Below are 22,866 nucleotides of genomic sequence, written 5' to 3'. Positions count from 1 at the left end.
GAACGCACGTTGATTATTATAAATGTGGATGGAAAAACCGGATGATCCGGAGAAAAATCCACGCGACCACGGGGAGAGAGACACGCAAACTCGGAATATAAAGAAGGCGTCAGGGTCGGGATCTAACCCACGACCTTCTGTATACCAGGCGAGGTAGTTAACCATACATCTATCACATGACTCAGCATGACTTGACGCGTTCATATACTATCACTCTTACAAAACAGAGCAAAGTTCATCTCATGTAACCATTCAACAACTCACATGAGACCCTCCTATTTCCTATTCTTACCTCACGAGCATAGTCAAAACCATCACCGGCAATACCATTAACATCATAACAAGCACAACAGCATCTGAATACATCAACGTTAACAAATCAGCAGTGATTCATTTTTTTGCGTGGCAAGTGTCGCAAATATTTTAAGGGAAATGTGGATGAGCTCGCTAACAAACGTGAGGAAGCTTCTGCGCATTTCTTTTTAACCTTGTCCCATGAGTCACGGCGTTTAAGTTCAAAGTTAAACCTGATAACCAGTCAGTCTGCATAAAGCTCAGACTCAGTGCGCGTTGTTGAACATTCGAGTTTGTACCTTAACGGGACTCGACGTTTCCGACGATTTTAGATTGTTCGCTGGAGATAATCACGTTACATCAAGAAACGACTTTGTGCATCTTTACCGAAGCCTATATTCACGGTATGTATGAATGTGCGTGTGTATAGCGGTGGTGTAGCGGTTAGCGCGCTGCGCTACGAACCTGGCGACCCGGGTTCTATTCCTGCTCACGGCCAACACCGGTGACGATTATCTGAAACGATATTGGGCCTCCCCTAGGTCGACTCAGCCTCAACTGAATACCTGGTGCGACGTGTAAACATCGCCACTCGGGAGACAAAGGCGGCCGGGCGTGGTGTTGGCCACCCACCCTCTCGTGTGCCGTGCCGACCTTAATAGGTGCTCGCTAACAGCACTTGCTCCTACAGTCTGTTAATGCTATACGGTGGGTCTTTGTACATATTTTGTCAGGACTCGTACCTTTCTGAATGTGTGCACTCTGTTACACGTTATGTTAATTATTAGTGTGCAAGTTACTCTAGCGGTTATGTTGTGAAAGAGTTTTTGCAGCCAGCCTTTTAACATATTTTCAAGTATATTATTTCCAGTTTTTTAATTCAATACATGGCAAGTTGAAATATGTATTTGACCTGGTGTCCTAAACTTTTCATGAAAACATTGTTTTCACCATTTTCGAGTTGTCCATTTGTCACGACAGACTGTTTGACGGTACAATATACCGTAGTCCATTTTACAAAACTGGTTAACGATTATCGCAATTTTTATTTAAAGCTTTCGTGACTGCAGGGATTCATATTATTGGTTCTTTCGGTAAAGTCACGTAGAAGGGAAATAATAAAATAACAAAGAATATAAATTAATAGTTGTATATTTATTTTATTTTATTATTTCCCTTCTACGTGACTTTACCGAAAGAACCAAGAATATGATTATCGCAATATTCGTTTCCCGTAATTTTGTAATTGTATTTCGCAGGCTATTTTAATAGCATTGTTTTTGGTTGTGCTTCGCTGCACTTCCAGTAAAATTAAGCTCGTGGGAACACACCCTTCAACTGCGTTTCGCTCTCTCAGCGCGAGCCTGCCGTGATTATTGTCGTCATCGCAATTTTTGTCATCTCCAAATCTTGGCATGCACGCAGCTGTTGATGAGGTGGTAAATGACAAGTAAATAATTAACGTCCGAAAATGAACTTCATGGTGAGACCCGGGGTCCCGAATAAACGGAAGTCAAAATCGTAATTAATTAATGCGTTTTTGGCGACTCCGTCCCACCGCGCACATAAACGCCGCGACCCACCTGGCACGGATCATTCTGTTGTCATAACACAGTGAAACTGCTCTCTTATCTTCATCATTATTTGTGACTATTATTTGTGACCTACCAATGTCTGCAGCCAGGATCAATCGATGGCAATCCTATTACCTGCAGATATTTAACAGATGAGATGCGTTGCACCTAATTCCTCCTGTTTGATAATACTTCTCTTGTCCGTATTCATCTGTGCAGATAGGTTATTTTCGTTAAACCATCGTCCCTACATACCACTCGTATCAATGCGGATAAGAGGAGAGTAACATTGGTATAAACGCGTGTTACAATATGAACAGCGCATTGAAAACGCGAACTATTTTATGTACCGTTTACAAAGTGTGTTCACAAAGCCACAACTGAGAAACACAATAATTGACAGAGGAGTGTAAATAATTTTTTCGATAGTGTATTTAAATAGAGGTACTGCAGGTAAGTAGTTTTCAGTTTTAAAGGCATAGTTTAACATGACAACACTTGCCACCATCTTTCAAATCCAATGGTGAAAAAAGCTAAGTTTTTGTTTACATTAAAATGTATAATGTTTATGCTGGGGTCCCGCTATGAGGTTCAATTGATGAACTCTCAGAACACGCACTGCAGTCAGTTACCACGGAAAAAGAGTACATTATTTTGCTGTTTGTTTGCAACTTAATTTACTGTGCTTTGGTTATTTCATTAATACCATAATTTGTCAGAAAATACAATTTTTAAACATATTAGAACGTGCCAGGATGATCATTATAAAATAATATTATTGCTCATCTGACTCTGCAATTATGGTGGACCTCAAATTGCGAAATATCGTAGAATTATATTATTTGGGTCTTTCGGTAAAGTCACGTAGATAGGTTCAAAGAAAATAACAAAAAACTACGACGTTTCGATCGCAACACAATCGGTCGTCTTTAGGAAAAGGGGGGTTGGCTTCCAAAGGGTTTGCAATTGTCGTAGCCCAAATGTCAGCAGCCAATGTTCATGCAAGTGGTGGGCAGCCAACCCGTGGTTGGTTGTCCACCAATCAAAGGGCTGCCAGGTGAAAATTTGCATGTTAATGAGAGATGAGCATGTTAATTGAAAATCGCAGAGCCGCAACCGAGGGGTAGTCGGCGCGCGAAGTGGCTGTGTTGGTGTGAAGCCTGTGAAATTGGCGTAAAGCACAACTAACATCGGAAGGTGGTAGGATGGGAACATCACAGCCAGTTATGACTTAAACTGGTTAATAACGTCATTCCGATGATTGCTCAGTTTGTACCCATCTTCTCGGTTGAAATTGTGTATGTGTCTATATATATGGATGGCTTCATGAACGAATCTTTATTGATATCCAGTGGGCTTGCAAAGTTTAAATATCGTAGAATTGTATCTCCATATCATGACAACCCACATAACCCACTCCAGAACCTCCAAAGCCTCAGCCATTGGTAATGAACCTTAAGAATCTTGATTTGAAGCTTTCGTGACTGCAGGAATCCATACTCTTTGGTTTTTTCAGTAAAGTCTTATGGGTGTCTTAGTTTGGCCCGATGTGCCCTGGGCATTGATACTACATTCTAATAATTCTAAACGACACGCATTGTTTGGTGATACTGCAAGGTGCGCCGCGGTGGCGAGATGTTAGCTACCTCGCCTGGTCTGCAGGAGGCAGAGGTCGCAAACGGGTTTTGATTCCTTACCCGTACCCGGCCGCACCAGGGTCGCAAATGGGTACCCTTACCCGTACCCGGCCGGGTACGGGTACCCGTTCCCTACCCGTACCCTACCCGAAATGAGTGACAAACGGTTACTCACAAGAGAAGCACGGCCTACCCGTACCCGTACCCGGCCGCACCAGGGTCGCAAACGGGTACCCGTACCGGGTACCCGGTTGCGACCTCTGGCAGGAGGTCATGGGCACGATCCCGACCCTGACACCTTTATATTTGGAGTTTGCATGCTCTCCCCTTGGTCGGATGGATTTTTCTCCGGGGTTTCCCTCCACATGTATTAAACATGCGTTTAGAGTATTTGGCTGCGAAACATTTCCACGTGACAAGTGGCCTCGTTACCAGGTCGCTTCTGAAAAAAGCCAATTAGTAAGGTTTGTCACGTAAACAAAACGTGGCGATTAGTTACTACGTCTGTATGGGATAGCGTGTTGCCCCCTCGCTTGAGTGCATTTTCTCCGGGTGCTGCTCCGGTTTCCTCCCACATGTAAGAACTCGTTAAATGGCCGATGACACCTGGGGCGACGCGGTGGTGAGATGTTAACTACCTCGCCCGGTATGCAGGAGGCCGTGGATTCCACCCCGACCCTGACACCTGTACATTTGAAGTTTGAATGTTCTTTCCGTGGTCACGTGTATTTTTCTCCGGGTCCTCCAATTTTTCCCTCCACATTAAGAAACACGCGTTTAGAGTATATGGCTGCAATACATTTCTACACGATAAGCCACTTTGTTGAGCTATAATTTCTTGTCAGGTCACTTCTGAAAAGGAGATAGTTAACTCAGTGGGCCTTACCTGGTAAAATAAAAAAAAGTTTACGTTTTAGTTTAGCATTGGCAGTGGTGCAAACACGCAATGAAACAACTCAACCAACCCGTGAAAAAACAATAAACTGAATAACCGCGTGACGTTATTAAAACATACAGACTAAGCAACGTTTTGAAAAATGGCCCTTATTTATAGCAGAAAGATAGGGTGGATAAGAGATGGAGACTGCTCTATACACCATGGGCCATGATTAGAATTACAGTTTAATTTATTTCCTGATGAATAACAGATATTGAGGAAGAGACAACCCCTTCAATAATCATATGGATTACTGAATAAGCCCAATTATATTAAAAGTAAAATTATAAACTGTTGCTCGCGAATTGCATTATGGGTAACCCTCTCACAGTGGGTTACCCATAATCAACTTTAGAAGTTATCGTTTCATTAGAGTCACAGAGGTCTAGAGCAGCGCGGTGGCCCTTCTACAGGGGAGTAGCGGAAAAGAAGAAGAACATTATACTGGTAGGAACCTCCTGGTTACACCAGCCCACAGGGGATTATTGTGTCCGTCCGTCGTGCATCCAAAAATGGAAGGGGTGGGGCTGGATGGAGAGGGGAGGGTGGGGAGGGTGGGGCTGGGTGGGGAGGGTGGGGCTGGGTGGGGGAGTGGGAGGGGTGGGGCTGGGTGGGGAGGAGCTGGTCACCCCGTGGTGCCCTTATAAAACTCAACGTTTAACCTACTCACGACGGCTTGTGCCCGCCCTCACAGTCGGCCATATTTGCGGAATACACCACGTCGCCGTTGACCCTGGCCATTGACCGATCAACCCAACGTTCCTACCAGCTCCCTCCGCAGAAATGTGTTTATATCCTCACAAAGGAAATGTTCAAATTAAAATATTTCGTAGCACGTGGCAGTCGGCGAAACAAGGTTGGGAGCCGCTGCTCTAAAGAAACTGATCAAATGGACTTTGCAAGTCAAAGGGACTTTCAAATGTTTGAAATTCCTGAAACTTACAAGAGGGGGGTAGATAAATGTCGTGGAGTTAATCTAAAACGTGTTTTTATTTTACTGTGTGCATGTGCGTGTTTTTTTGTCCTTGCTGTGTATTTTAATGGAGAAATCAAATGCCTTACGTAAACACACCTGTGCTCCGAAAGGACACCACGCGTGGATCTACAAAGAGATACGTTTATTTTAAGTGAAGGAGAGGCATTCATTCAGTGCTCTCAGATGAATAGTATTCAGGTGAGATAAGAGGTGACCTTCTAAATAAGTGGTGGCCTGCAGAAACCAAGGGAAAATCAACGCTCTGGCTTGCCAGCACTCTCGCAAGTGACGCGTTGTTTACTCGGCGGCGTACAAGAGGAGTCAAAACGCAGAAAAACCTTGCGGATTATAGGATCCAATGTATGGGACCCCCCCCCCACATTACCACAGTAAAGAGGAGTTAATGCTGTATTGCCGTAACCCTATAGAAATGTAGCCCGTAATAAACATGAATATTACAATGCCTTTCTTTGGCAATTACAGTGCACTATCAAATCACCGCATGCTTGTAACCCTTTTTACCCACACCCACACACGCACAGAGATTCCAAAGCGGCATTCGTATTTGACATCTTTTCGTTTGTTTCCACGAAGCCCAAAGTGATTTTGTACTCTGGACTTAGTGATAACATTGCCAAGCACGCGGTTAAACAGCCATACAACTTTACAGTCACTAGGTGACAGTCATAAAACTGAATGTTTCTGTCAAGCTGCTTTGGCCATCGGTGCTGGTAGAAATATGTTTTAATGTTTTCCCACCCACCCCGTCTTCCTCCACTTTTTAAAGTATTCCCCCCCTCACCTTCCCCCTTCCCCATCTAAAAGTACAAACACCCCGCTCGCTGTCCCAAATCTCCCCCCCCCCCGTCGCCCATCCACCCCTTCCTCGGAACTCAGGAGCACGTTGTGTGGGACTTCTGTCCGCCGGGTTTCTGTAATCCCCTCCCTCCGTCGCGGATTGTGATCCGTACCGGGCTCCTACTGAAATACCATAAAAACAATATTTTTTTACGTGAATGTAATGTTTGTTTTCGCGAATATTGGCGACTTTTACCACCAGGTGGCAGAGCCATGAAACTGACCATTTCCGTCAAGCTGTTTTGGTGATCGATGACAGTAGAAATATTTTTCAATGTCCCCCCCACGCCCCTGCTCCCTCCGGTTTCTTTCTTAAGTTTTTATTGTCCCCCCTTTCCCCACCCGTTGGGGCAGCAGCGAGCCCAATCTCCCCCCAACGCCTTCGTCTCAACTCAGGCAGTGCCGGATTATCCCAGTAGCAAAAGTAGCTGCATATGCTACTTTTGCTACTGGGGCCCCGCGCTAAATGCTTTCAAGCTATCAATTCCGGTTCAGTGATTCTGCACTTGCTCTATTACTATAGTACTATACCGCCTTCAACTTGTATGGACCACTGGGTGTTTAAGGTTAGCGATTTGTCGTATTATCTGGCTGTATAGCAAATTAAAAAATACAATTACTTTACTATGCAAGTTAAAAATGTATGTTTTTAATATTTATCTGTTTTTTATTTATTTAGGGCCCCTTTATAACATATGTTACAGGCCCCGCACTTAGCTTAATCCGGCACTGAACTCAGGAGCAAAGCGTTTGGGACTTCTGTCTGCGGAGTTTCTGTAACCCCCTTCACCCCGCTACATCGAGGATTGTGCTATATACAGGGGTCCTACTGAAATATATTTATATTTTATAAAGTGGATGTAATGTTTGTATTCACGAATATTAGCGACTTTATTCACCATTAGTGGGCACGTCTAACATTTGCCACTGCGCAAAACATTGTGACATGTCATCCGTGAATGAGATGGGTATTCAAGTAAAATTCTTGCAAGGTAGGTAGAACTCAAAATGGGAGGGTATGGTGACATGGTGTTGTTTAGCCATTCGATGAAGTGTTATTTAACAATGGTGTGGATTACTGCAGTTGTGTTACTTAAAAAAAAGTAGAATGGAATGTTGATATCAAAGCTTCAAAATTGGGCTACAACTTCTAAATGAAGTATAAATCAACGCTAAATATGCGACTCAAAACAACCGTGTGCATGGCTGTCCGTGGGACGCAAGTTGGAGAGTATCATAGCTGAGGCGTCATTTAGGTCTGAGTGCAAGGGGACTGAAGAAGAACTGCAGTCATGAGAAAACAAGCATTACAAGAAAAACCATCATAACGGAAACATGCATATGAACGTATTGGCGGTACACCGTTGCTGCTGCTGGTGCGTCAAAATCAGTTCTCGTGACGTCGATGCAGTCGGAAGACGAACATCACGAGCGGCTGAACACGAAGCTTCACAGTCCGTTGCCGTATAGCAGCACCCAGCCTGGTGACGATTGGCCACTCCGTGTTCCAAAGGCAGATTTGACTCCTCGTGACCGAGACTTGGTCAGACGGCTCCTGGATTCAACGGAACCAAATCAACGGTCAATGTTGACCTTTTTTATTATCAAGTCTCAGTAGACTGAATAAACCTTAGAATGGTGTAAAACTTGTCGACAAGGTCAATTAAAGTCCAAATGTGAATTATTGTTGTTTTTGGGCAAGCTAATGGGTCCCCATAGCATAACGGTGAGTCCTCTACATATGTGGGGCTCTTAGAGGCGAATGGCAGCAGTGAATAATAATGTAGTGTACTGATGGCTCCTAATGAAAACGAATCCGGTCTGCTTTTGTGTCTCAGTTACACCACAGCCTGTTGGGATGGCCACTTTTGTTTCAACTGTTTAAGTTGGTGGTCGAAATGACAAAATGGCCACACGTCCAGTTATTTCAACTTTACCGCATCGAAGAAGCAAACGAAACCTCCTCCTTTGCTTCGCCGCATCTGATGGCACAATCTGTGCCGACTAAGTCGACCTCAACCTTAGACATGTCATTGGCAGCAGCTGTTGAGTCAAAGTGGAGCAGATGCTGACTGGAAACCATTTAGTTGTGCTCCGGACTTGAAACTGACCACATTACGTATCGTCTCACCTTTAAAGCCGCCAACAAACTCATTGATACATAAACGAACGCATACACTCTTCATCCATAATAGAGTTTTTTTGGGGTTAGATCGCGTACAGATAAACGTCTCAATTTAACACGTAGACTTTCGCGACCAATATTATTCATAATATAGGTTTTTGGGTCAGATCGCGTTATTTATAAATGTGTCGTAACCCTTCACCACGCAACACGGCCAAACAGTAAAAATGTGTCACGTTTTCAAAGGACAAATTAATTGACTTCTTTAGCCCACCGGTGTGCTGAAGAGAGAATCAACAGCATTTAAAAATTTGAGTACGACGTTTCGCTGATAATTACAATCAGCTTCATCGGGCAAGAATGGTGAAGCTTAATACCAGAAGCAACAGGAGAGCTTCACCATTCTTGCCCGATGAAGCTCATAGTAATTACCAGCGACACGCCGTACTCAAATTTTAAAATGCTGTTGATGCTCTCTTCAGCACACCGGTGGGCTAAAGAAGTCAATTAATTCGTCCTTTGAAAACGTGACACATTTTTTACTGTTTGGCCGTGTCGGGTGGTGGAGGGTTACGACACATTTATAAATAACGCGATCTGACCCGAAAACCTATATTATGAATATAAACGTCTCGTTAAACCCGCCACCACCCGACACAGCCAATTCTTAAGGTTTGTCACGAAAGCAAAACGTGCCGATGTGTTAACAATACACTCTTGCTAACCACCTGCATCACTTCTGGCCCACACATGATGCCCTTCTCCATCACAAACTTCTAACGATTTGGTGCGATCACCTAGCCGACTGCTCGCTCATTAATTCCATCTTTTTTTTTATACGAGACATTTACCAGCATGGCCTCCGCCATGAGGATATCTCTCTCGGCTTGTCGTGATCAACCCCTCGACATTCTTTCTTTCGCTCCCCATTCGATACTCTCCTCCTCCCTTGCGACACCCCAAGATGTTCTCAATCTAATAGAAAACTCCACAACAAAAACCTCTTTGGTCGTTCACCTACCAGCCATGGCCTTCAAGGATTGAGTTCAAAAATTAACAATAATGGGGTCCCATACTGCTAATGTCTCTTCCTATTTTTGGTCTTTTCCCTCTGCCACTTACAGTAATACAAGTGGCACCTCGAGTCAAGAAACCTGGCTCTGACCCTTAAATACTAAGAACATTACTGACCTGTTATCTTATCTTTATTTATTTATCAAGCCCCTAAGCTCAAGGCGCATTGCACAATTAAGTGATATAGATGTCAAGGGTGTGAAAGGGCCGAGGAATGAGTGACCATAAGTGAGGGCATATACAAGTAAAAACGATCAACTATTTTTTGTTTATTTTACCAGGTAAGGCCCAACTGAGCTATGTAGCTCTTTTTCAGAAGCGACCTGGCCACAAATGATAGCTCAACGAAGTGGCTTATCACGTGGAAATTTATAGCAGCCAAACACTCTAAACGCACGTTGATTCGGAGGACCCGGAGAAAAATCCACGCGACCACGGGGAGAATATGAAACCTCTACATATACCGGCATCGTGATCGAAACCCACGACCTTCTGTCGACCGGCGAGGTAGTTAACATCTCTCCACCGTGGCGAGATGTTCATATGGGGTGACGAAAGGGCGGGGGCGTGGGAAGGGGACGGGATGGAGTGGAGGGGCGAGGGAGAGGTAGACATGGGCAATGGGGAAGAGGCAGGGCCGGATTAAGGCACGGGGCTTTCGGGGCTGCAGCCCAGGGAACTCCGCCAGCTGGAGAACCTCCAGAGATTATTTCATTTGTGAATGCTGAATTTTATTTGTTGTTAGCCTTGTAAGAATACTTTTTCTTTAACTTTGTTTTCCTTTTGAAAATATTACTGGGGGCCTCACAGTACCTGTAGCCCAGGGGCCTACACAATCTTAATCCGGCCCTGGGAAGGGGTTATGTTTTCAGAGAGGAACAAAAGGAGGTTGACACCAGCGATGGTTGACACCAACGTACCAAACGTATCAACATCTCCAAACTCCACGAATGCCAGAATCACGAATCGCATCACATCACACCCCGATCTCTCCGACCCCTTCAGTCTGTCTACCGCCCAGCTCGACTCTACCGAGGCTGCGCTAGTCAAGATCGTTGACGACATCCTCGCCCCTATCGCCTCTGCTTCTTCCACCGTTGCTCGACACATTTGCCGCCTGTTGACACGGTCAAGCCACAATATTTTATTCGAATTTCCTAGAATCCGACCTATTTCTCTATCGTTGCCTCAGCTCTCCATTGGCTCAATTTGCATCACTCTGACAAAATGTCCTCCGTCAAGGTTGGCAGGCCCTCAACACTCAGTCGTCATATCCACTGCAGGTGTCCCCCTCAGAGAATCAGTCCTGGGCCCTTTTATTTTTTGTCGTCCACATCTCCCCACTTGGTCGCCTCATCGATAGTCATAGCTCAACTCTAACCTCCGATCATGCCCTGTCGATCTTAACTGATTGTACCTCAGCCTTACAGCACAAGGTTTTGGTTAAATCACCTCTTCATAATCAACGTTTTTGGGTTAGATCGCGTTATTTATAAATGTGTCGTAACCCTCCACCACCCGACACGGCCAATCAGCAAAAAAGTGTCACGTTGACAAAAGACAAATAGTTCACTACTTTAGCCCACCGGTGTGTTGAAGCGTGAAACCACAACATTTACAAAAAAAAATAATTGAATAACATTGGTCGCGAAAGCCTACGCATTAAAATCACCTCTTGTTTCACCCTCAGAATATTCCCATCACAGGTTCCACTGTCAGTCTTTCAAATCTTCTGAAAATCTTTGGTATGACCTTCGGACTCACATTCTCACTGGACAACAACATCCCGCACCTTCGATTTTTCCTCCCCCCACCTCCCCGCACCTCCGATTAGCACGGTTCACGACGTGCGGTGCCAAAGACGTGTCGACACGCGTACAATGAAGTCACGCATTCCCCAATTCTCAAGGCCTCGTGGCACATCCGCCCAATGTTCACAGCAAATGTTCTGACTTGTAGCATTGCAGACACTCGCCTTGATTATTGCATCATCATCTTCATCATCATCCTTACTTGGGAATAAAAAAACCCACCTAACTACAGTGGCTCCAAAGTACGGCAGATCCAAAGTAGCCTGTCTTGTGCTGCCCTCGGCATTAGGCAGGGCCAGACGGCTTCCATGGCTGAGCTACAAACTTAGTATTGGCTCCCCATAAAATCACGGATAGGGGTACAAAACAGCTATCCGGTACCACAGAGCTTTCTTTCAGTGTCTCCTGCCAGACATCTCCACCCTTCTCACTCAACCGACCACGGCAAAGCGCCACGTCGTACGCAGCACGTCTAAAACAGGCCGCTCATCGTGCACAGATCCAGCGCCGTCCTGGCCGAGCGGCGCTTCTCCGTAGCTGCACCGATCATCTGCCGCTCTCTCCCGCTGCACACATGCGCAGCAGCAGCAGTCAAGCACCAACCAGCGTCAAGCAGCAGCTCAAGGCTCTCACCTGGTTCAGGCACTCACCTGTCCAGGATCTCACCTGTTTCACCTGCTCAAGATCTCACCTGGTGCAGGCTCTCATCTGATTGAGGCTCTCACCTAGTTCAGGCTATCACCTGGTTCAGGCTCTCACCTGTTCAGACTCTTACCTGGTCCAGGCTCTCACCTGGTTCAGGCGTTCACCTGGTTCAGCCTCTCACCTCTTCAACCTGGCATTTGAGGGACTTTGACCTCTGCCTCTGCGCCTCCAAGTTCTCTATCTAACAAATGCATTTGATTCATGAATTATGCGCGTGAATTGTTTATTTTTACATTATTATTTTGCGTTTGGTGGTATGGATAAGGTCCAGGGAATGTGTACACGCAGTGCACATCTTTGTGTGTGTAGTAGTAGTATAGATGTAGTCAAAAGAGATCAAGGAAAATATAGCCGCACAAACACTCACAAAACGATTGCCGCATGTATCTCTTGGTTCTTTCGGTAAAGTCACGTAGATAGCAAATAAAAATAAAATAAAAAACCACGACGTTTCGATCGCAACACAAGTGGTCTTATTTTTATTGTCTATCCACGTGACTTTACTGAAAGAACCAGGACTATGAATTCCTGCAGTCACGAAAGTTTTAAGTCAAGATTGACGCATGTGTTGCACTATTGTCACGTTAGGTGTGAACGGCGACAACGTTGGTTACAGGTCAAGCACAAACGTGTGTCAGCGCGTTATTATTACTCTATCACCATAGCAATGGGTAGTTACAATGAAATATGAATGGGTGAAAAGCTATGACATCTTCAATCACAGCCACAATAATCACACCAAGAATGAATTTTAGTTGCATAGGCTGAATGACATTTGATATTTATAATTAAATACTAACCAACAATGACCATCGTGGTAAAGTATGGTCAAGCATATTCTTTGGGTCTTTCGGTAAAGTCACGAAGATATGGTCAAAAAATATAACAAAAAATTACGACGTTTCGATCGCAACACATCGTAGTTTTTTTGTTATATTTTGACGTAACTTTTACCGGACGGCCCAAATAATATGACAGTATAGCTCTTGTTCTTATAGTGTCAGGACTAGCAATTTGAGTCAATGATCTTTACAGTCTACATTTTTTTATTTTATGATGTGAGACGTTAAACAATGTTTTATTTCATCCAGACGGCAATCATGACTGATCTAATGTGTCCTTGTGTTTGTGCGCTTGTGTGTGTGCAGGCGTTATTTATTTATTTTGTACTATAGCTTGAAACTTGAAGAATTACAAAGATGTCTGGTGTCCTCGACTCGTACTGTGGCTCAGAGTTTTGGGTAAGTACCGATGATAATATTACTACTTTTATTTTTGCGTTTAGCAATATGTTCAGGAGCTAAATAGCAAAGTTTTGAGGTCTGCTAGCCACGAGAGGGCTTTCGTAGGAAGTTCGTGTCGTTTTGCCGTTTCTCCGTTGAAGGAGCGTAGACTGCAGTGGTTTTCTATATAGTCAATGTTATTAGAATTCAGTAAGGGTGCTAACAAAGTAATGTTTTAGATCAATACTGTACATTGCATTACAAGGGTGCTTAGCACCCATAGAAGACATTTTTTTCAATATAATCTACTGGAAAAACGTTCTGATTGTGGAATATTTATTTAAAGAAAAACGCTTGTTTACAGGTTGTACAACATAATCAAGTCTACCAAAATTAATTGAAAACTCTTGCAACCAGAAAGAATATTTGTGCAAAGACAAAATTGCCCTCAATATAGAGACAGCAGAAGGCTGCATGCAGAGATTTGTTACATGGTGGGGCCAATGCCCTTGTTTGTGGATAAAGTTAGATTTTAAATATTGGGCGTAATTTAATTTTCTTCCAATTTTCAACAGACGCTTTGGTTGTCATCATGAAGTTGCTCGTATTGCCTGGACTACCGGCAAACACTCAATATTTCCACCTTGATCACCATTTATATGTGTAGGAACCCACATTGGTTTTTGGGAGTCCGCAACGTCTGATCTCAAAATGCAGCTCAACAGCTGACAGCCGTAGCCGATTGTGTATTGCCATGTTAATAGACAGGTTATTTATCTATAAAATATCATGACACACCATTTTAATGGATAAAGTCTCATTTGAACGTCTGCCAGTGGCAAATAGACAATCCTGAAAATTACTCATTCACCATGATGTGTGACCGCTGTTACTTCCAACAGCAATTTTCTACAAAAAGGATGTGTAATCATAATCACTCAGTCTTTTAACAAGAATAGCAACAACACCAACAATATTATACGATGGCCTTTATGTTGACAAGTTAGGAGAAACAATACTGCACAAGCTGCAGTTTAATGATTACCAAGACTAAGTGTCAGGGTCCAAATTTACTCACAAATTACCCAATCAGGATCACCTGCATAGCAATGATCGCTCTCTTCCTAAGCAGACAAATGTCCCAGGGTCACTCTTGCAAATGAAACTAAACTGGTCTTTTGAGTTTTTACTTGGTTAAACAATTATGAACTTAAGGTGCAGGCAATATAGACAATAAAAAAATGAAGAGCCTCATTCATAAGTTGGTAGAAATCCAAGATTTTCTGTTACAAAATTGACAAATCATCTGATAAGTATTGGCAGCAATCCGGCCTTTTATCAACACACACACATCATATCCTGAGTGTAGAATTAACAATACCAATTTTCACGAGTTCTCCATTGTCATCGCCCTTGTGGGTAATGAATTACAGAACAGGTGGCGATAGACGCTGGCATTGAAGAAGTGAGCGCCCCACAATTGGTAATGTGCGGTGGCGGCAGGTCTTTTTGGATCACGCATGGGCGTAAGCCACGTTGACTTTGTGAAACACAAGCTGCCCACGTGAAACAGTAAGAGCCCGCAGGAGACAGCAGCTGGAAGACCAAGTGGGTGGTCGGCAAACCTGCGGCTTGCGTCCTCTTTGAGGGACCGCTTTCTCGTGACGTTATTTATTAAGGACCACCGCCGCCTCGTATCAGCCAGCGGCCATTGTGCTGCTCTTGAAATATTGGCATATCGAGGAGGGCCGTTCTTTTTCGAATTCGGCCAACAACAAAAACAAAACCTCAATAGGATGGAAATAATAAAAGAATACAAATAAAACATGATTAAATCATTCTCGCGACGTTTCGGCCACAACGTAAGCAGCCATCCTCAGGTGGAGAACAGGTCTGTCGAGAAGACACCTGACGACGGCTGCTTGCGTTGTGGCCGAAACGTCGTGAGAATTATTTTATTATGGTTATTTTTATTATTTTATTATTTCCATTCTAAGTGACTTTACCGAAAGAACCAAGAAGATGAATCCCTGCAGTCACGAAAGCTTTAAATCGAAATTTAAAACCTCAATATTTCAAGAGCCTCCACACACGGTGAATACGAGACGGCGGTGAGTCCATAATGAACAACGGTCACGAAGCAGTTCCTTTAAGAGCCGCGTGCCACTCGGGAGCCTGCGGGTTGCCGACCCCTGCCCTCGATGCATTGGGCACTTGCTAAACAAAGACACACCTCGTGTACACACTGTCAGCATATCTAATGCAATGTTGTCATGCTGTTATCGTGCTGATAAACATTGTAGCAAATTACCAAAAAAATGCTAACGGAGGTTGGATTTTAACCCACAGACCTCGTGACTGCCGATCGCTTTTGGCGAGGTTTGAGTATTGCATTCTGTGCTAATCGTGAGCCCTGGGGTGTCTTATCACAGCACAGGATTCTTGTTATATTAAAAATATTAACTTACATTTCATAGTGGAGACCTACACATGACACAGCATGTGATACTGTGTTGTAACGTGTCTGTGTTGCATAAAAGCTTTGGCAGAGCGAATAACGCTGAAACTAACATTGCTCCCAGTCACATGGAGCCGTTGATGCAGTAAAATATATTTGTAATGTACAATAACACATCAAGTGTTAATACTTTTATCAGTTTTACATGGAATATTGTCAGGCTGATAAACACTGCAAAAAATTAGGAAGTAAAACAAATAATGGTTTATTAAGTGAAAACATAACGGAGGTTCGATTTGAAACCGTGACCTCTTGACTGCTGCCTGCTTGTGGCGAGGGTGAGTATTGCAATCTGTGGGTATCGCGACCCCTGTGGTGTCTTTCCGCATTGCAGGATTACTGTGAAATATAGATAACTGTTACTGTCGGCAACCTTTAAAAGAAGAAGAGCAATTTTTTGTTGTCTTTGACCAAAATGGTTCGAGAGCCTCCGTCACTCGCAGAGATACTTCTACACGACAAACACATCTGACTTATCTCATCATCATTAGCCCTCCTTTGCCAGTACCAAAATATAACAATAGGGGTTTTCCCCTTTTTTCTGGCAACAAAACTTAAACCTTTTTTTACGAGGATTCATGTCACTGCATTAACCACAATACCTGCAGTCAGATGCAAACAAAAACACACACGATGATAATATATGCATTGTCCTTGAAACTGATTGGTCCACACCAAGGGACGGCTTTCTTTTGAGCCTCGACCCAATTGGTGCTCGACCAGAGGACGCCAAAAGGCTCAAAGACAATGCCACTATCAAAGTAATGAGGGCTCGGGGTGAGCATCTACATAATCTTTATTTCCGTTACACCAACTCCAGCCTCCTCTCTCACGATCACGTTGCCGTACAGCCCGGCCAAGACACAACCCTGACCACGTTGCACCGACGGCGTCGACCCAGACAGCCAACAACTGTCCAGCCGCACAATTATCGGGCGAAGGCGGCAGCGACGACGAGAACCGGCAGCCTGGAGCTCTCGCTCTCCACTGCTTTTATTCTTCTCGGCGCGGCCTGGCTCCGCCCTGGACGCGCCTCCCTTCTAGAACCCACTAGCGGGTTCCAGGGGCCTCCCGATGAGGTCTTCCGTGACCCTTGCCCCAGTTCCTCCGCCCTGCCGGCACACAGCCGTGTATATGCTGGACGGCAGCGTGTGCGCTAACTGTCCTCTGCAGTTGCTACTGTTGGACAGCAGTCGGCGCTGTGTCACTACAGATGTATGAATAATGACCATCAATATTTTAACCAATTGTCCATTTTGTGAGATATGTCCTAACTGGCTGGTAACTGCAAGCGAATACAAACAAACAACAACGGACGCTCTGTATGCGTGATGTAAATTGTTTGAGCTCGCTGGTTACTCTTGGAAACCGCATTTTTTAAGATCAATGAGTTTAGAAATGTCTTTTATATTGTTTTAGATTGCCATATTGTATCGTAGTTATTTTATCTTGGCAGATTTATACGAAATTATTATTCACCAATGATGCTCACGTATGATATAATATCACACATTCATAAATCACCTCGCGTACCCCTGGGACTTTGCCAATAACCCCCCAGAGGTCTGTTTACCCACCCTCCGCCGGTTGAGAGCCACCACTCTTTGTTATAGGCGTTCTGCGTCAGTACCAGATGTTATAAAGCGCATCATCTTTAGTCACGATCATGGTCTACCCCTGTATATTGTATGATTAAGTTTTTATTTTATTTCACCAATGCTTTCGCAGAACGACTCTTACCTGGAGCGGTCGCAGCCCGACCTGCCGGTGTGCTTCGAGCAGACGGTGCTCGTCTGGGTGCCGCTGGGGTTCCTGTGGATCTGCGCCCCCTTCCTGTTGAGCCACCTCTTCCGGCACCCGTCCAAACGTTTGCCCGTTTCGGGAAAGTACGCTGCCAAGCAGGTGGGCCAAGCGGGCGTTCGCTCGATCGTTCGGTCCGTTCTGTTATCACGCCGCGTGTTTTCACAACGCGAATGGGATATCACGCGATGATGAACGTATCAGGGAACGCATTTTTGTTATAACGAGCATGCAAATTGGATATAACGCGAGCGAGTGAACGGAGCTACGTTGTGCGAGTAGGAATAAGTGGTTGTGCGGATGCCTCGGCATAGCATCGCACAAGGCGGGATGCTGCTGGATGCTCTAAGATGCTATGCACGTGCCTCAGTCTTTGTTTGGCCAGCATACAAATATTATGTGTTATCGCAGACTGTGCTTTTACCCAATAATATATTGTTTATTATAACGTGATTTTCCCATAGCGCGATGTTCTTCAGGAACGCAACTACCGCGTTATAGGAGAACAAACTGGATTAAAATTTACGACTCTCCGTTTCGCTCAGATGACCGCATTACCTGTGTTCCAGGTGGTGCAAAGACACGTACTATACTAAACAATTTTTTTTATCTAACCAAATAAGGTCCACTGAACTATATAGCTCTTTTTCAGAAGCGACCTTGCCAAAAATGATAGCCCAACAAAGTGGCTTATCATGTGGAAGTTAATAGCAGTCAAATCCTCTAAACGCACGTTTCTAAATATGGAGGGAAAACCCGCCTGGCATGCAGGAGGTCGTGGGTTCGACCCCCACCCTGACACCTGTATATTTGGAGTTTGCATGTTCTCCCCGTGGTCGCGTGGATTTTTTTCCAGGTCCTCCGATTTTTCCCTCCACATTGATAATCATGTGCTTCGAGTATTTGGCTGCTATACATTTCTACATGCTAATAAGCTACTTCGTTGCGCTATCATTACATGTAGCCAGGTCGATTCTGAATAAGAGCTACATATTCTTAGTTCTTTCGGTAAAGTTACGTAGAAGGGAAATAATAAAATAATAATACAACTATTATTTCCCTTCTACGTGACTTTACCGAAAGAACCAATAATATGAATCCCTGCAGTCACGAAAGCTTTAAATCAAGAGCTATATAGCTCAGTGTGCCTTACCTGGTAAAATACAAATTAGTTTATAGTTTTAACCACATCAGAACATCAACAGGCAGCTGCGTGCATCTCCTTCATGAATGGAAAATTAAAGACACGGGCCACAGTGCGATTGTGGGCGTGCAACCAAACTACGGACCATATCGTAAACCGCGTGTAGACTGCGCTCCTTCAACGGAGGAAGAGCAATGCTCTGCAAACTCTCTTTTGAAGCCCTCTTGTGTCTAGCTGACCTCGACACTGCCATTTTGGCTCCTAACATGCTGCCATACACAATGGGAGAACAGAAACATACATTTGCTGAGCCAGATTTATCAATCCGCCCTAGTTGTTTTTCTTTCTCAATCTCTGGTCCTCGCCGTCGTTATATATCATTCGATATTGCGCCTCGCACAAGGCGCCGTGCAATGGCAGTAGACAATGTGCGCACGCAGAATATATATCCATAATGCGAGAACCTTCACAGTTCATTCATGCAAGAGTCTACGGGCCCAGCTGCTCGCTTGCGCTGATCGACCAGCTGCCCCACGAATGCATGAAGGATTGCATCCATGTTAAATAGGTCCCCCCGTGATGTTTGTGTTGAGCAACCTACAATTGCGTAATGGCGTATGGCTTACTTATGAGTGCCAACAGGCACAAAACACGGGGTTGTGTTGTTTTGTGTCGAAAAGGATGGTGATGTCAGGGGTTGTTGTCCTTCCCCCGCACCTCTGATTAGCACGGTTCGCTACGAACGGTGCGAAAAAAGTTCAACATACATACGTGCATATGTTGGCCAAAATGTTTACAAACAATAACTTTAATGGCTATGCTGTTCACAGCGACGTTATTAGTTAATAATTTCGTGTAATGTACTTCATGAGGGATGCGCTGTTCGGATCAATTGAGATCCCATCACATTGTGCTTTGAACCCAATTCGGAGTTGGTGTGATTCGACGCAGCGATTGCACAGGTCTGATTGCTCAATCCGGATTAGCAATTGGTTGATACTTAGTTTATTTTGGATTTGATCGTCATGTAGGTACTATGTGAATTGTTGAACTATAACCCTCGACCATCTGACAGAGCCGATTAAATCGAGTTGTCACGTAGCCAAATACGCCAATTCATTTGGTTTGTCAGCGCAGCTGGAGGAATGCTGAGCGATATTGTCAAAAGTATTTGCTCGCTTTTAACATTCTGCCGGTTGTGCTGTAAAATCCAAGTAAATTGCCATGTTTACCCCACGTGACAATATGATTTGATCAGCTCGAGAGGATTGTGGAGGGTTTTAGTAAAAAAGAAAACTGACATTATACACAAAACGACGATTGAACCGAAAATAAATCGTAATCATATTGGTCGTGAAAGCCGGCACATTATATCAGGTTGACCCATCATGGAGAGCAAATGTATTCAGTAACCATTTTAGTGCTGACTCATTTCCAGTTATCTCCAACCCACGATGACCTCGACCTGGCTAATCATGGCCCCACATGGCGTCGTTTATTTAGCAGTGGGGCCACCTTCGTAATTTCGTGAATGAAATAAAATAAAACCAAAACCAATCAGGCAATTATATTTCATAATTTAAACACAAGGTGACATGGTTACGGTACAATAATTGTATCAAATACAATTAAATAAAAAAAATACAAATGCCATCTGTTAGCGATCGTTTTTTATTAAGTTTTCACCAATTGTTTCCAAAATGTCTAAACTTGTGGCGGTGGTGGCGAGCGGTGGCACAGCGGTTAGCGCGCTGCGCTATGAACGCAACGAGTCGAGTTCGATTCCCTCTCACGGCCAATGCCAGTGACGATTATCTGAAGCGGTCATGGGCCTCCCCTCGGTCAACTCAGCCTCAAATGAGTACCTGTTGAGGCGTGTAAACATCGCCGGCAGGGAGACAAAAGCGGTCGGGCGTGGTATTGGCCACCCACCCCCACGTGTGCCGTGCCGGCCTTCGTAGGCGCTACTCGCTAACAGCACTTGCCCCAACAGTCTGGTTATGCTATACGGGGGATCTTTGTCTTTTGCGTGCGTGTAGTCGGCGATGTCGTGGTGAGCACACCGCATTGCGAACTCAGACACCCGAGTTTGATTACCGCTCCCGACCGACGGCAGTGGCGAATACTTTTAACCGGTCTTGGGCCTCCCCTATCGTTGACTCAGCCTTAAATGAAAACCTGGTGCTGTGTGTAAACATCAATAATTGTGGGGAGACAAAGGCAGCCGGGCGTGGGGAGGTGGCCACTCCGCTCCCTCGTGTGCCGTGCCGGTCTTCACGGCTGCTTTCCAGGAGCGCCTGCCCCGAGGTTTCTGGTCGAGGCTGCGACGGGAGGTGGTGACCTTTGTGTTCTCTGTCTTTCGTGCGTGGCGCGAGCAGGCGTTCACAGCGCTGCTGTTGGCCACGGCAGTGGCCAGGTTGGCTGTCACGATCGCTGAAGACTCCGGATCGACAGCCGCGGCCACCAACCCCGTCGTCCTCTATGTCAACCCCTCGTTGTATATTGCCACATGGGTAAGGATGTCGCGATACGAAGCATTCGCCCCCGTCCCTCCCCGCCCTAGTGAATCCCAAGGCCAAGGGCTTGCGATACTAAATCACCTTTCGTCAGCAGTCTCAAACATGGGTCTCGATGTGAATATTTAAGATTTGCTATGATCACATCCTGCCAAGCTACTATTGGCTACTTCCATCGTGGGAATCGCCAGGGGCGGTGGTGGCTATTCTGCACGTGGCTGTCAGCAATCCAGCACCATGGAGGCAGCAGCGAGTGTTGGTGGACCGCACAAATGTTGTGAAACTCCCTTCCTGTGGGCGTTGAGGAGGGGGCCTACCATGGCTGATTTGCCAGGAGAATGCGTTACGGCAAAATGTTGGACTCTGCCCGTTCCATCTGTATGGGATAGAGTGTTTCCCCCTCGCACGCGTGGGTTTACCCCGGGTGCTCCGGTTTCCTCCCACATGTCAACACTAATTTATTAGCTGATAAGACCTTCATAAATAGAGGACTGCAGAGCTTGAGAAATTGTTGGCGCTGGCTCATTGCATTGAGAATGAGCAAATACTGTGTGCATTATGAGTTTCAATTATATATTTATATCTAAACGGGAGGATCTGATTGTAAATGTATTTGAAACTGGGAACCCTGTTCCTTTAAGCAACGTGCCTTTCAATCTCACCTTTTTTTTTCACCGGGTCTTAAATCCTATCAGGATACCGTGGGTTAGTTGTCAAACAACAGGTGACGCATTCGGCCGCAAGGGATGTATAGCTTGTACCGTGCCGGCCTTCATAGGTGCTACTCGCTCACAGCACTTGCCCCAAAACTCTGTCTCTTGGAGGGCTTTGTGAAGCTGGGGTGCTATTTAATAATTCTCACGACGTTTCGGCTACAACGCAAGCAGACGGCTGCTTGCGTTGTAGCCGAGACGTCGTGAGAATTATTTTATTTTATTATGTTTTATTTTTATTATTTTATTACTTCCCTTCTACGTGACATTACCGAAAGAACCAAGAAGATGAATCCCTGCAGTCACGAAAGTTTTAAATCGAAATTTAAGGCAGTGGTCCTTAACCTGGGGTGCACCCACCCCCTGGGGGTGCCAGATGTCCCTTTCTGAGAACCAAAGGGGTTGCAGGCTGCAGTGACCCACTGATCGAGGGTTTAGCGAGTCCCCTGCACACACGGCGGGGTGGGAGAGGGGGACTTCAACCGTGCTCGCGAACAGCACTTGCCGCAACAGTCTGTCGAGGTTGTGCTTGTGTACGTTGAACTTCTTTCGCACCGTACATCGCCAACCGTGCTAATCGGAGGTGCGGCGGCAATGTGGGGGTGGTTGTGGTATCGTTGTCTTTGTATCCACAGCTGCTGGTGTTGCTGATCAACGAGAGCGGACGGCGAGCCGGGTTGAAGACGTCCGGCGTGCTCTTCCTCTTCTGGCTCTTCTCCGTGCTGTGCGAGATCCTTCCCTTCCAGACGCTCATCCGCAAAGCGATCGACGGCGTGAGTAGCGGCGGTGCCGTCGTCGTCTTCGTCAGCGAGCGTCGCGGTCTCCGCGTCTTTTAGAGGCCGACCGAAACTGAATTTCTGGTTTCGGCCGAAACCAAAACCAGACCGAAAGTTAAAAAGATTACTTTTGGCCGAAACCGAAGCTGAAACCGAAAGTTTAACTACACTTTCGGCCGAAACCG

At 45.2% G+C, this 22,866-nt stretch overlaps 1 protein-coding gene across 1 annotated transcript in view; it reads left to right on the top strand.

Moving 5' to 3' along the window:
- Positions 1 to 260: 260 nt before the first annotated feature.
- LOC144727244 (ATP-binding cassette sub-family C member 2-like) overlaps positions 261 to 22,866 on the top strand; it is a 68,642-nt gene continuing 46,036 nt past the window's right edge. The window contains exons 1-5 of the mRNA XM_078605931.1: positions 261 to 698; positions 13,140 to 13,232; positions 17,461 to 17,634; positions 21,055 to 21,189; positions 22,541 to 22,678. Coding sequence (XP_078462057.1) covers positions 13,191 to 13,232; positions 17,461 to 17,634; positions 21,055 to 21,189; positions 22,541 to 22,678 — 489 coding nt within the window. The 5' untranslated portion in view covers positions 261 to 698; positions 13,140 to 13,190. The remainder of the gene's footprint in view (positions 699 to 13,139; positions 13,233 to 17,460; positions 17,635 to 21,054; positions 21,190 to 22,540; positions 22,679 to 22,866) is intronic.

Source organism: Lampetra planeri, chromosome 25, assembly GCF_965212315.1.
Source record: "Lampetra planeri chromosome 25, kcLamPlan1.2.h2, whole genome shotgun sequence".
Taxonomy (NCBI): domain Eukaryota; kingdom Metazoa; phylum Chordata; class Hyperoartia; order Petromyzontiformes; family Petromyzontidae; genus Lampetra; species Lampetra planeri.
Note: the sequence above shows the minus strand (reverse complement) of the source record. Positions and strands in the feature narration are given on the sequence as shown.